This window comes from Anolis sagrei, chromosome 3 (genome assembly GCF_037176765.1).
Source record: "Anolis sagrei isolate rAnoSag1 chromosome 3, rAnoSag1.mat, whole genome shotgun sequence".
NCBI lineage: Eukaryota > Metazoa > Chordata > Lepidosauria > Squamata > Dactyloidae > Anolis > Anolis sagrei.
The window spans coordinates 15,886,319-15,902,432 of record NC_090023.1 but is presented as its reverse complement, the minus strand read 5'-3'; the positions used below and the strand labels follow the sequence as shown (position 1 = coordinate 15,902,432).

At 40.3% G+C, this 16,114-nt stretch overlaps 1 protein-coding gene across 1 annotated transcript in view; it reads left to right on the top strand.

Moving 5' to 3' along the window:
• The window catches only part of RAB38 (RAB38, member RAS oncogene family), a 35,641-nt gene extending 26,218 nt beyond the window's left edge, over positions 1-9,423 (top strand). Inside the window, exon 3 of the mRNA XM_060771134.2 lies at positions 8,313-9,423. Coding sequence (XP_060627117.2) covers positions 8,313-8,468 — 156 coding nt within the window. The 3' untranslated portion in view covers positions 8,469-9,423. The remainder of the gene's footprint in view (positions 1-8,312) is intronic.
• Positions 9,424-16,114: the final 6,691 nt, after the last annotated feature.

The window sequence follows — 16,114 nt, the reverse complement described above, 5'->3', positions numbered from 1 at the left end:
ATTTCTGTTTTTGATTTCATGAAAATAGAAATTTTTATTTACTCTTGCTCTCATCTGCTCCTCTGACATGACTGATTGGCAAGGTTGATCAGAGTTAGAGTCTGCACAAGCATTGGTAGTTGGCAAGGTTATCTCGGATTAAAACAGGTAGTAGTTAGTGTACAAAGCTTGGAACATTACTGTTTAAAAGCTGTTCACTTTTCACGATGACTTTGTGAACCTGTACTTTAATGCATCACTTGTTCCCGATAAGGCTGCCTAATCAATTGTTTTCCTCCTTATTGAGGGATTGTTGGAAATGTTGCCTCTTTTCAAGAGAGTCTTATATCTTCTTTCATAGTGTAGTGGTTTGAGCATTGGACTATAACTTTATAGCTCAGGGTTCAACTCCCCATCCGGCCATGGGAGCCCCCCAAGTAACTTTGAACAAGTCCCATACTTGCAACCCCATATAGTTCAAAATACTATACAGTGATGGAGAACTTTTAATGGTTAGGATCCACGTTAATTCAGAGAGGACCTTGGAGGACCATTTGTACACCCCTGGAAAATGCTCTCAAAATGTTGCTGCCCTCCCCCCCCTCCAGCAATGTGGGAGTGTGGTAATAATGTTGATCTCTTTTTGGTGGAGTTTCTGCTTTGAGCACAGCAGGGTCACTTTTTCCACTCTTTAATAGTTATGGGGAAAGTACGAAGGCCACATCAAATTCTCGAGGCCATTTTGAGCCAGAAAGCCATTTAGACCCAGAAGTAACTCCTTTTGGAAAATAGCCCTGTCCTTGGCACAGAACATAACAGAATTGCTCCTCATGCCTGGAAGGGTACATAGGGGAACAATAATAAAATTGGAGAAAGACTGTGGAATGGGGGGATACCTTTAGGAGGTCCACAAGGCTCTTATGCTACACTTTCCCCACCCCTGCTATAGAGTGACAAAAGGCAAGCAACTCAAAATGTAATGTAACCACACTTTTTACTCCTTCATGTCACTCTTTATTATTTTGAATGGATGGAATGCATACTTTCCCACATTTTATAGATGAACAATGGGACTTATGTGGCCAAGCCATGTCAGAATGTGGTCCATTGAAGTTATTAATGAAGGACACATAAAGTAGGAGAGGCTACTGCTTCTGCCTGAGCCTACTGGGAAGGATAAGATCCCATCTTCTCCTCTGCTGCCCTCCCCACTGAATTAAATTGCAGAGAACTACTTTTGTACTTCAAACTCATTTTTCAGCAATTGAATTAAACCAAGAGGGGAAAGTGGAAGGAGAAAAAAAGAAATTGTGACATTTTAAAAGCACCACAGAATGTGGGATGACAGAGGATTAATCTGGGCAATTTCTTAAGAATCAGGATAGTTGGGGTAGGGGAACTGAAGGGACTTTGGAGGGCAGTCCTTCAGTGATAAAAGTGGAATATGATGCTTGTTTGGAGGTTTTAAAAATAGATTCCCACTCACAGTTCATAGAATGAAGGAGAAATGTGAAATATTTTTTTTTACCAAGTCTCCAGATGAGCAGAAATAATGAATAATCTCTCAAAAGTGTAACTTCACCCCTCAAAAGTTGCAGCCGATCAGTCCCTACATCATTTTGGGGAAAGGAATGATGGTATGGCACTGTTAACACAAAAAGTAATATTTGTTGGAGTTAGAAAGCAACATTAATTCCAAGATCTGTAATGTGTTACCTCCAAGCACCGATAATCTACTAGTAGCAATTGGCAAAGGATGCTCTGCTTTGTGCCAAAGAAGCCACGAGTTTCTAGTCCAAGAACAAGATTAATAACGTACAATTGGCAATGAACTAGATGCTTTAGTGAGGGCTGAGGCCTCATTTGAGCCATACTGCTGCTGGTTATATGTGAGGGGAAGTCAGAGGGAGGAGGGAGAAATCTTGTTTCTGTTGCCCTGGAGACTAGGGTGCAATGAAACAATGGCTTCAAACTACAGGAAAGATTCCACCTGTACATTAGGAAGAATTTCCTAACTGTGAGAACTGTTCAGCAGTGGAACTCTCTGTCCCAGAGTGTGGGGGAGGATCCTTCTTTGGAGGCTTTTAAACAGAAGCTGGAGGGCCATCTGTTGGGGGTGCTTTGAATGAGATTTTCCTGCTTCTTTTCAGGAGGTTGGACTGGATGGCCCTGGACTGGATGGCCCACAAGATCTCTTCCAACTCTATGATGCTATGATTCAATGATTACATATGTTATCTTCTCCAAACCAGTAGAGATGCCCTGCTATGAAAGACTGAATATTGGGCAACCCAGTGCTGGGTTTCTGAGCACCTGGGTTTTGAAAGCCTCCACATTTCATAGACTGATAGGGTCATTCATTTCCAATCTTAGTGTGGCTTGCATTCATGGAAGACCCAATATTATTTTTCACATGTACTACTGTAAGTGACATGCCCTTATCCTCTATTACACTGCTTCTCAACCTTGAGTCCCCAGATGTTTTTGGCCTACAACTCCCAGAAATCCCAGCCAGTTTACCAGCTGTTAAGATTTCTGGGAATTGTAGGCCAAAAACATCTGGGGACCCCTGGTTGAGAACCACTGCTCTATTAGGACATCTCATTTTTTCATCCTCAATACAGACAGTGTCCGAACATCCAACATCTATACAGGTTGTTACAAACATCCAACTTACTAATGACGCATAGTTAAGAATGGGGATTAGACAACAGGAAGTGAAATTATGGTTTCTTTTCCTTCAGAAGGGAAATTCACTCCTGGAAGAGTTATCATCCAGTTTTTCAGGATTCAGCTCCAGGAAAGAGCAAAAGACTTCATGCAAATATTCAGCTCAATTAATACAGCAGCTTCTTTCTATAGTCTACAAAGACTGATTTGTTACTGCAATTTGGAACAACTATCCAGGAGGATTGTGTGTTTACAGTTGGACCTTAATTTTTGTGAGAGTTGTTGGTACATGTTCACTGCAAAAGTGCAAATACAAATACTGACCCACAAGATATTTTTTAGGTCTTCCAGCATAATTCTATGGTAAACATCGTGGTAAACATCTAGAGGAGAGCGACTAAAATGATAAAAGGTCTGGAGAACAAGCCCTATGAGGAGCGGCTTAAGGAGCTGGGCATGTTTAGCCTGAAGAAGAGAAGGCTGAGAGGGGATATGATAGCCATGTATAAATTATGTGAGAGGAAACCACAGGGAGGAGGGAGCAAGCTTGTTTTCTGCTTCCCTGGAGACTAGGACGCGGAACAATGGCTTCAACCTACAAGAGAGGAGATTCCATCTGAACATGAGGAAGAACTTCCTGACTGTGAGAGCCATTCAGCAGTGGAACTCTCTGCCCCGGAGTGTGGTGGAGGCTCCTTCTTTGGAAGCTTTTAAACAGAGGCTGGATGGCCATCTGTCAGGGGTGATTTGAATGCAATATTCCTGCTTCTTGGCAGGGGGTTGGACTGGATGGCCCATGAGGTCTCTTCCAAATCTTTGATTCTATGATTCTATGAAATGGAGGACCTAGAAATGCTGAAAGAGAACATATTTATTCGCCACATATGGGGAAAAAACTAAAGAGCATCAACCACTAGGTTAAAAAATTATAGTTGACTATGTCTATGGATTCTCCATCCATGGTTTCAATGACCCTTTGAAGGCAACCATAAGGCTTATGTGGCCCTCAATGAAAATGAGTTTGATGCCCTATCTTATGTTAAGACTTGTATCTTTCCAAATATGAAGAAAGGTCCACCCACTTCCTGTTTGAATAACAGGTTATGAGCAACAGTGGCTGCATATGTAACTCATAAAACTTATTAACATCTCTAGGGGCCATTTCTAGGTCTCAGATCTTGGACCATAAACTTCACGGCTATGGACAGTCCTGAACAGGCAACCCTAATAGCACAGCAAGTAACATATTTCTATGTCCAGCCAATGTCACTTTCAAATATGTTATTTCTGAAACTCATGCTGACTCATTTAGGTTTCAATTGGCAGTTTGTTATCATTCATCCTTATCAAGATGGCCCACCATTTCCTCACTGTGATAGCCCCTCCATGGGTGGAGACGGCAGCTATACTACAAGATTGTTATCTCTATAGTTGCTAGTTGATTCACTGTCAGATGGACAGTTTTCTCTTGATAAATTTCTCTCAGCTAATCTTCGGAGAGCAGGCATACAGTCTTGTTGCTGGGATGTACTCACGAGTGTTACCAGCTTCATTGAACTTGCTAGATCTTGCACTATCCTGGCATGGCCTTCAATACTCAGGACCATAGTTCCTCCATAATTAAATGGCAGTGAAGGATTTTGAGGAATTCTTTACCATACCATAGAATTATAGAATTGGAAGAGACCACAAGGGTCATCCAGTCTAACCTTCTGTCATGTAGGAATCAAAGCACTCATGACAGATAGCCATACAGTGTCTGCTTAAAAATCTCCACAGAAGGAGATTCCACCATGCTCCAAGGCAGTTTGTTTTACTGTCGAACAGTTCGTACTATCAAGAACTTCTTCCCAATGTTTGGGAGGATCTTCTTTTCCAATACTTTGAATCTATCACGTTATCTTTGGAGCAGTAGAAAACTAGCTTGTTCCTCCAAAATATGTCTTACCATCCTAGTAGTCTACCAGGAATATCTGGGGGAGAAGATGGTTGCTTTCTTAGGGTCTTAGCAACTATCTTGGTTTGTAGAGTGCCAATTAAATTCCAAAGGAACCACTAGAGCAGTGTTTTTCAACCTTCCAAATGCCATGACCCCTTAATACAGTTCCTCATGTTGTGCTGACCACCAACCACAACATTATTTTGGTTGTTACTTCATAACTGTCATTTTGCTACTGTTATTAATCGAAATGTAAATATCTGATATGCAGGATGTATTTTCGTTCACTGGACCAAATACCTGATAAGCTCTAATTTGAATACTGATGGGGTTGGAGGGACATTGATTTTGTCACTTGGGAGTGGTGGTTGCTGGGATTTATACTTCACCTACAATCAAAGAACATTCTGAACTCCACCAACGTAACTGAACCAAACTTGGCACACAGAATTCCCATGACCAACAGAAAATACTGGAAGGCTTTGGTGGGCATTGACCTTGAGTTTGGGAGCTGTAGTTCACCTATATCCAGAGAGCACTGTGGACTCAAACAATCATGGATCTGGACCAAACTTGGCACGCATACTCAATATGTGAACACTGGTGGAGTTTGGGGGAAATAGACATTGACATTTGGGAGTTGTAGTTGCTGGGATTTATAGTTCACCTACAATCAAAGTGCCCCTTGAACCCCACCAACAATAGAATTGGGCCAAACAGAACCCCCATGACAAACAGAAAATACTGGAAGTGTTTGGTGGGCATTGACCTTGAGTTCTGGAGTTGTAATTCACCTACATCCAGAGAGCACTGTGGACACAGTACCCCATGACCAACAGAAAATACTGAGTTTTTTGATGGTCTTTGGAAGCCCCTCTGACATCCCTTCATGACCCCCAAGGGTCCCAACCCCCAGGTTGAGAAACCCTGCACTAGAGTATTCTTTTGAGATTCACAAAAGCAAGCTTTTTGGGAAGCTACTCAGAGCTTAGAAAAGTTACTCTTTGGACTATAACTTCCAGAAACTAGTTGTGATGACTGAGGAAATTTTGAAGCTTTAGTCCAAAAACTAACATTTCCAATCTCTGGTTTTTCATAAGAGTCTTTTTTCCCCCTTGTTTTTCTTGAAAAAATATGCTAGAGCTTGATCCCTGAATCTTCTAGAAGCACAATAGGTACTTATCTACTGATAAAAATGAGCCAGTCTGAACACTTAAATTAATAGAAATCTTTCATTTGTTTCTACTTCATGCTAGGAAAGGACTTCAAAACCACTTCATCATGGTTTGCTTTATTTGTTGAAATGCCATTTTACAGCACTCTGCAAATAACTTCTTACAAACCAGAGGAATTTGCACGGCCGTTCAGAATGTCACATTATGGACTTAAACTTCTCTGTGGCTTGGCACTAAGTTATTGGTGACTATTCTCCATTCAGTGCCAGCCTCAGTTAAATTCTGAGGCACTTAACACTGGGCTGGCAAAATAACAAGTATTTAGATTTTGCTTTGTACACCCATAAAATCTCATGGAGACACCTCTTACAAATGCACCTCTTTATCAATTAGATTAATTAACCTGGAATAACTATGACGTTCTGCTTTTATGAGTGTGGATGAATGTCTCTACTGCAGCTAAAAGATCAACCAAATGAAGCAGGGCTGATTAACTGTTATTTCATGTGTTTTTACACTGTAGCTCCCATAATTCTTTACCTAATCTGTGTTGGTAAAGGTGATAGGAACTGTAAGAAAAACATATCTGAAGGACCACAGTTTTTTGTCCTTTGGTTAAGGTTACAAGGTTCCTAAGTATTTCTCATGGAAGGAAATTCCCAAGATATTAGTACCATCACTAGAGATGTAATTCATGATTACCTTTCTTCTCCAAAAAGCATTGAGTAGTTTTAGTAATTTCCTTCTAGTTGTGGGAAAGTTTGTTCACTTGTTCTACAGAAAATAAGCACATAGAGGTTTTGCATATGAAATAGCATCATCTGTGCAGAAAAGGCTGTTTTCTGGAAGAAAAAAAAGAGGTATTTTCAGTTCGAAACAACCACACAAAAATTTGTATAGAATAAGTCCTAAACTATGAAAATTCTTGGCAGTACTAGATTTTTCTGATAGTTTTCTCAGTACAGTACTTTTTGTTCCTTGTGCAGGAAAAGCTTTGTATGGAAATATTCTCTGTTGCCTTTCTAGCCCTATCTGGCTCCTGCACTTTTTCCAAGTACCTTTTTCCAAGTACCTTGGCCTTGCAACTTTATTGCATAAGCCCTGCCCAACTGAGTATTTGATAACTATATCAGTGTATTGATTGTTTGATGATGTTATCTTATGTTGCTTTATTATGCTGTTCTTATAAATTTTACTGTGCTATGTTTTAATTCTATGTTTGACTGGGCTTGGTCCCCATATAAGCCACCCCAAGTCCCTTCGGGGAGATGGTGGCAGGATAGAAAAATTAAGTTATTGTTGTATTGTTGAAGGCTTTCATGGCTGGAATCACTGGTTTGTTGTAGGTTTTTCCCGGCTATATGGCCATGTTCTAGAGGCATTCTCTCCTGACGTTTTGCCTGCATCTATGGCAAGCATCCTCAGAGGTAGTGAGGTCTGTTGGAACTAGGAAAATGTGTTTATATATCTGTGGAATGACCAGGGTGAGACAAAGGACTCTTGTCTGCTGGAGCTAAGTGTGAATGTTTCAACTGCTAATCAAGGTGGTCAGTTGAAACATTCACACCTAGCTCCAGCAGACAAGAGTCCTTTGTCTCACCTTGGTCATTCCACAGATATATAAACACTTTTTCCTAGTTCCAACAGACCTCACTACCTCTGAGGATGCTTGCCATAGATGCAGGCGAAACGTCAGGAGAGAATGCCTCTAGACCATGGCCATATAGCCCGGAAAAACTACAACAACCTAAGTTATTATTATTATTTTCTGCATGGAAAGAAATCCTATGCAAAAATACTGTTTTCTATGCAATCAATGATGTGTAGATTTTATGTAGAATATGCCCCAACTGCAAAGATTCTTTTCAGAGTTTCTCAACACTTGAGGAGCATGTGTTTCACCATTTTTGAATCAATTTAATGCCAACAACAGTAATAAATAAATAATAAAACGATTCATTGATGAATTAAAATACTAAAACATTGTTTAAAATCACACAGTCCAACCCCATTCTGCCATACAGAAACAAGCAATTGAAACCCTCCCACCAGATGACCATTCAGTCTCTGTTTATAAACCTTCAGAGAGAGACTCCATCACATTCTGAGGCAGCATATTCCACTATCAAACAGCTGTTGCCATTAAGACTTTTTTTCCTGATGTTTATGTAGATTCTCTTTTTTCTGAAATTTGAATAAATTACTCCATGTCCACGTTTGCTCCCTCAATATGATATCCTTTCATATATTTAAATATGGCTGTCATGTCCCCTCTCAAGGTAAACATAGGGCTTGACTTCTAGACCTTCTCTGTCTCTACATTCCAACTTGTCAGTGTCCTTCTTGAATTGTTTTGCCAAGAACCAGACACAGCATTATTCCAGGTGAGATCTGACCAAAGCAGAATAGAGTGGCACTAGTAATTCTCTTGAGCTAGCTGCTATACTACTGTTGATTCTCTGTGATTGGTTTCAAAATGTTTTCATCTCATATGTATTTTTTTCTTTCCATTCACCCTCCCTCCTATCTCATCACTCATCTATCTTCAGGAAAACATAAATATTGACGAAGCTTCCAGATGTTTAGTGAAGCACATCATGGCCACTGAGAGTGACCCTGTGGAGCAACCTGTTGAACCTGATGTTGTCAAGCCACACTTGAATTCCTCCAAGTTTGCCAGCTGTTCAGCTTGCTTCCGGTCCTAAGCAACCTCCAAGCTGTTTTGGACATTGGGACTGAGCAACACATAACTCAGGAAAGAAAAGTGCCTCCAGAGCATGTTGCTGTGCCTGGGCATAAAAATAAAATCTGCATTCTTGCCAAACACTTGGCTGTAAAAGAAAATCCAAAGTTTCAAAAACTTTTCTGATTATTATTATTTTTATTGTGGTTTTATGACTAAGTTGTGGATGCTTCTACAAATTTTGATACTGATTTTCTAACCTGTTTCAGTTAATTGTAGTTGCTCCAGCCAAAGTGCTCTTTTTAGGAAGGCAGAAGCATCCAAACACGACATTTTGGGATAGGGTTTTATATGTATGTGTGAATTGGGAGTCTACCTTAGGAACTATATCACCTTCCAATTTTTGCTGAACTTCACTCCCAGCAGTCCTAATCGGTATAGTTAATGGTGAGAAATACTGGAAGTTGCAGGTAAAATTACTATGTGCAGCACAGGGAAAATACTATTTGCAGCACAAGAATGGCATTTACCTTTGTCATTGTTTGCCACCACAGTGGAAGCCATGGAGCTCCAGAGAGCTACTGTGTTTGCCAATGTCAGGTGTGTTTGCCAATGTCAGCAAAGGCATGACTTGTAGAAAAGAGGGGGCTTTCCACCCACCTTTCTTCCCTCTCCAAGTTTCATGAACACCTTAGCAGATACCAACAAAGGCTCTTGGTGATGGTCAAGAGCTCTCCGGAGTTCTGTCACCACGACTGCAGTGACAAAAGTAATACAGGTAAGGATGATCTTTCAGCAGAGCTGAACCAGATTTAGCCCAGCCAGGTGGTCAGGACTCCACTCCCACTTCTGCAGCAGTTTGAGAGCAGAAAAATGAAAATATTTTGGCACAATCTGGGGCTGGTCCAAAGCAGCAATGAACCCTAAAGATATTAATCAACAAAACAAATAAAGTCAGTAATGCACTAAATATGTAATATGCTTTGTCATTTGAAGTTTGTTTTTCAGAGGAAAACGTCAACTCCGCAACCAAAAACTATACATTTGCAGCCAACATTAATTCCAACTTATTTTTCATATGTTAGAACAATTGCCCTCTTGTAAACCAGGCTTGAAACTATTTCCTATTTGTATCTAATGTACAAATGTCTTGTCCGATATCCCCATATCAACAACGGAAATGTTATTTGATGATTAACACCCTGGAACTTCTTTTCATAAATGGTTTTAAGTTGCTTTCCATGCTGATTTTGTATTTTGATGCAAGAGACCTGATTTAATTGTGTGTCAACACAATGAGTGTATATGACACCAAACCATAGACTGATGTTACATGAGCATAGACCCCTTCTTCCCATAACCTTACATTTACAACTTATTGCTTATGTAGTCCAGTCACATTTCAACAGAATTTTCTTTCTATCAATTTTCCTCACAGTCCAGCTCTCAGAACCATACATAGAAATAGGAAATGTGATAGCATTCACAATCCTAACTTTGTGATACAAACATACACACATATTATTTTCATATATATATGAAAATATGTGTGTATGTTTGTATCACAATGGCTCTTACATGGCTTGGTGGATCTGGATCACACTTGGTACAATTACCCTTCATTACCCAACTTAAAATATGGGTGAGATTTAAACTCACCCATATGGGTGAGGATTATCTATCCATTGTGTTGTACACACACACACACCAGTTCCCAATCTTTTTTTGACAAGGGACCACTTGACCAGGGACCACTTTCCAACATTAGTACCAAAAGGGTTACAGATCGGTTTTTGGTCAATATTAAATTTGGTTTGGTTATTTGGGGTGCTGATTCAGAAAATTGCATTGGATAGACCATATCAGCTCTAGTTTCTGTTACAGAACATATCTCATGCAGTAGTCACCATCTGCTTGCCCACAGAAAACCATATTTAATAATCTAGAGCTGATGTGTTAGTAGTACTCTTTTGTGGGTAGTCAGCCTCTCCCCTCCTGAAATCCCCATTGCCTTGGCACTGTAAGAGAGTTTTGTGACATCAATCGCTCTCATTGCTGCATGGTTTTGAGACAATGGTGTAGTAACAGTGAGGCTACAGACCATATTTTCATTCTTGCGGACCACTGGTAGTCCACGAACCATAGGTTGGGAACCACTGATATGGATTAATTGCCCTTTACAGCCAACATTTCCACGCAAAATAATTTCTGTGCGGCACTTCAGGAGTTTGAATACTGAGAGAAAGCTACACAAAATCCTTGCTTATCTTACTATTCTTCCCAATGGATCCCCCAACTGTTCAGAAATCAATTTTTCCTCCTGGGAATAAATAATTATGAATATTCTTTCCATCTGTAGAAACGAGGAGGTTCCCATGAGATCTTGCGGTAATCCCTCAGCATGCTCAGCTACTCTCAAAAGGGAAAGATTTTCTCCCCTGCTTTTGAGTGTTGTTGTTTTTTTGTGTTCGCATCCCTCATTAATTTTAACTGGGAAAGGAAAAAAAATAATTTCATTTCTAGAAGAAAACATGTAGAAGTTGGAGCAATGATCCCTCTGCTGTGCTAGTTTTGTACTTGCAAAACTATTTATATGCAGGGACTCAGCCAAAAATGTGACTACTACTTGCAGCTCGAAGATATATTGTGCAAACCACCACTTCATCACTTCCAACTCTTTCTGCTACAAGTGCAAACCAAGCCTGCATATCTAACACAACTTGGAAAATGTGTTCTTTGTGTTTCTGTGCCTTCAGATCACCTGCTGAGTTAGGGCAATCCTGTAAATTTCATAGTTTTTTCTTGGGCAAAGAATACTCAGAGGTGGTTGTCTTCCTCAGAAATATAACCTGCAGCATCTGGTATTTCCTGGCAATCTCATCTTTCACATTTGGCAGGAAAGAATGGTGCCCTAACCTCCCTACCGCTTCTCCTGGAGAAGTTAGAGGGTGGGGCCAGTAGGGGAGATAATGTTTTTAAGGAGATCCTATTTTTAGAAAGAAAAAAAATCCTAAAAATCAGGGGATGATCAAAACTTTATAAAACTTAGTGGGCTAACAGTGGTAGATGTGCCCTCCAAGTGTGGTGATTTTCATCCCTCTATCCCTAAAACTGAGTGGAAGGGGAGTGTGGGAAGCATGCCCATTGCTGCTGAAAAGATCTGGTTCTTCATATGCAGACCAAAAACACCGTTTCAGGAGTACAACCATTTTTGGGAGGCACACAAAAATGGATATGGGGAAATGCTATCTATTTCCAGGAAGCAGAAATAGATAGCAATTCTCCCAAAATGCACAAGCCTACCAATCATTAACCAGATAAGACTAAAAATCCCCATTTTCATAGTTACTGGCTCCCATGTTACTGTGTGATGGTTTAATGTCTCTTTTATTTCTCTCCACTCATTTTGTTTTGTTCACTTTTTTTTGTTGGATTTGGAAAACACAATTAAACTTACTCTATTAAAACAAATTAAAATAGTATTCAAGAAACATTACTTCCTGCACATGTCTGAAATTTTCCAGCATACACACCTCCTAAGGCACCGGGATTGTGGCGCAGCTGGCTGAGTGTCAACTGCATTAAGATCACTCTGATCAAAAGGTCATGAGTTCGAAGCCAGCCCGGGTTGGAGTGAGTTTCCAACCAATTATGTGTAGCCTGTTGTCGACCTTTGCAACCCCAAAGACAGTTGCATCTGTCAAGTAGGAAAATTATGTACTACCTTAGTGGGCTAAATTAACTAATTTATGAGGTCATAAAGAAGACTCCAGCAAAGCATTCCAGCGGGGAAGCATGCGGGGAATGTGGAAGCACTTCATCAGCATTGCAGATGGATGATGAAAGCGACAGCTCCCCTGGCGGACAGAAAAAGTTAGCCTCTGTGTATGTCTGTATATGTTTGTATGTCAAAATTGGCATTGAATGTTTGACATATATGTGTACACTGTAATCCGCCCTGAGTCCCCTGTGGGGTGAGAAGGGCAGAATATAAAAGCTGTAAATAAATAATAAATAAATAAATACCCAGACACTTCATTCAATTGTCAGAAGCAAAAAGGAGTTCTAGAGTATATCTTCATCACAGTATTAATGCAGTTTGACACCACTTTAACTGACATGGCTCAATCCTATGGAATAATGTCAGTTGTAGTTTTACAACATTTTTAGCCTTCTCTACTAAATAACACTGGAGTCTCCCCAGACTATAAATCTCATAATTCAGTAGCATTAAATCATGGTAGTTAAAGTGGTGTCAAACTGGATTATTTCTATAGTTTGAATGCACCCCTAGTTGTTGATTTCCAACAGTATTCATTGGAAGCAAAGGATATAGGCATTTCTGGCCCGAGATGCAGATACAGAACTAAGCCGAATCATGCAGGCTTCATATCAATCCAAACTCAAGTGGCTTGTATGCTGAATCAATAAATAAAGACCGGAAATAAATCTTAGAGTTCATATTGCCTCCTACTTGCTAGTCTTCAGAAACCAATTTTAGCACTGTATTAAAAAGTATTTCTAAAGGCGTTGTGTTAAATATTTATACGAATGTAAGAAAAGCAGGGATGAAGGGGATAATCCTGAAGAACTGAAGTCTATCGTTAAGGACTTTATTGACAGCGTTCCCTTCACAACTCTTTTGTATCAGAGATCTTCTGTCTCTTACAGTTTTGTGGGATGTATTGATTTGTGTGCCACTGCTAAATGGATTTTTCTCTTCAAATACTCTGTGGAATACACAGGGTTGGTTTAAAACAGCATCATCTGCTAGGTATTTGACATGAGCTATTTGAAACTTGATACGTTGATTGCTGGTGGTATGTTGCTTTGAATTCCACAATGGTAAATGGGAGGTATATAAATGATCTCAATAAATAATATTGAAATAGCAATCTGTGGAACAATCAAGTTTAAAAAGAAACACTGGAAGACACAGTGTAAGAGCCATGTGTACAATTTTTTTAAAAAAAACAAGAATGAGGACAATGTAGCTTGTGAACCACATGCTGTTTCTAGACCACATTTTAATGGTCCTAAAGCCTCACAACCTCCCCAACCACACCAAAAACTATATTAAAATGCCATTATCAGAAAATATTTTCCCTAAATGTGTGAAAACATGCATCGCTTGTTGTTGTTCATTTGTTCAGTCATCTCCGACTATTCGTGACCTCATGGACCAGCCCACGCCAGAGCTCCCTGTCGGCCGTCACCACCCAGAGCTCCTACAAGTATCCTAAAACATATACTACTTTCCCTTTTCTGTATAGTGTCTCTCAAAGTGATGACAACATCACTTCCAGTTGCCATTTGGAGAAGGACCTAAGAGGAAAATTGAAGTATTTGGACTTGCCTTGGGGGGGGGGGGGGGGGCGTGGCCATGTGCGGATGTGAGAGTACCTATAGCCTCACTTGTCTTAAACCATGGGTCATAGACAGACTTTAAGAACCTTCCTTGTAGCCTATAGCCATACCCAATTTTGGCTTTTCACCTATGTAACCATTTATTATTATTATTATTATTATTATTATTATTATTATTGGGTTGTTGTAGGTTTTTCCGGGCTATATGGCCATGTTCTGGAGGCAATTTTTCTCCTGACATTTCGCCTGCATCTATGGCAAGCATCCTCAGAGGTAGTGAGGTGAGGATGCTTGCCATAGATGCAGGCGAAATGTCAGGAGAAAAATTGCCTCCAGAACATGGCCATATAGCCCGGAAAAACCTACAACAACCCAGTGATCCCGGCCATGAAAGCCTTCGACAATACATTATTTATTTATTTATTTATTTATTTATTTATTTATTTATTTCAGACATTTTTATCCCGCCCTTCTCAACCCCTGGGGGGACTCAGGGTGCCTTACAATTCGCAATAATTTAGTGCCGCATCATAAAATACAGAATAACAAATATAACAATTAAACATGAACATTAATAAATAAAGATTAAAACCGTATACTTACACTCTGATTAGCTATTGCCCGTATGGTGGCTGTTTAGCTAGCCATCTACTAATGATTACTCCGCTTAACTTATCCAAATCCTCTTCCATGCTATAGTCAAACATTATCAATTGTCCTTTAACCTGATTGCCTGAAGGCCTGGTCCCACAGCCACATTTTAACCTTCTTTCTAAAGGTGAGGAGGGATGACGATGACCTAATTTCCCCGGGGAGCAAATTCCACAGGCGGGGAGCCACCACCGAGAAGGCCCTGTCCCTCGTCCCCACCAGTCTCACTTGTGATAAAGGTGGGGCCAAGAGCAGGGCCTCCCCAGAAGATCTTAAGCTCCAAGGTGGGACGCAGAAGGAGATACTTTCGGACAGGTACGCTGGACCAGAGCCGTATCGGGTTTTATAGGTCAAGACCAGCACTTGAAGCCAACAGGAAATTGAAAGTTACCTGGTAAGGCCAAGAGCTCAAACACTATACCAATCCAAAATATCTCGTTGTCACCTTAGATCGAACACTAACATTTAGGAAACATTGTATGAATACCAAGCACAAAGTAACCGCATGCAATAACATCCTGAGGAAACTTACTGATAGTGCATGGGGTGCAGACCCAAAATTAATAAGAACATCAACCCTGGCCTTGTCTTGTTCAACTGCTGAGTATGCCTGCCTAGTTCGGCACAAGTCTGTTAATGCGAAGCAGGTGAACATAGCACTGAATAAAACATGTAGAATAATCACAGAATGTCTCAAACCTACACCTGTTGATGGACTTGATGTGCGATGGGAAGTTTGTTTGTTTATTTATTTATTTATTTATTTATAGCATTTATATTCCGCCCTTCTCACCCCGAAGGGACTCAGGGTGGAGCACAACGTATAAACAGCAAACATTCAATGCCGAAACATATTAAACTATACACATACAAAAGCATCAAAATCACTTATCTTGACGTTAAAATCCACTAGTTAAAACTGTCTCAACAACCATATCGAATTTGTTTGGCATACTAAGGGTTACTATCGCTGCCTCATTGCACAGTCTCAAAGGCTCGTTCCCACAGCCACGTTTTTATCATCTTTCTAAAGGACAAGAGGGAGGGGGCTGACCTGATCTCATTAGGAAGGAAGTTCCATAGCTGAGGGGCAATTACTGAGAAGGCCCTGTCTCTCGTCCCTGCCAGAGTTGCTGCCAACTGTGAGAGAAATAAGGTTGAACATTGTGAAAGCTACCCACTGCATGGATATCAATCTTTTCCCAGTAGACTCAAATTAAGGAAAGGTTTTATGAGAACCACCACTCCTCTTAATGTTTTCCTGGCAACACCAAGCATATCCCTCTGGGCCGCTAAACCAGGAAATCCCAAATGGATGCCTCCCCACAAAGGGCAAACCAAGAAAGAGCAACTTGGAAGTCCCTGAATAGACTCAGAAGTGAAGTGGGCAGATCAAAAGACAACCTGTCTAAATGGCACTACCTAGAAGAATCCTTCACCTTGTGCAACTGTGGAGCAGAACATACAACTCAGCATCTTTATGCCTGCCCACAATGCCCTGCTTCATGTACAGAGGAAGAACTGTTTAAAGCTACATGCAGTCACTGTTGCCCATTTTGGATCTAATATTATTTAGCCGCTTGTACTCCCTCTATTTTATCAGTTTTATTCTAATTTATTTATCCAATGCTTTTGACACGAAATAAATAA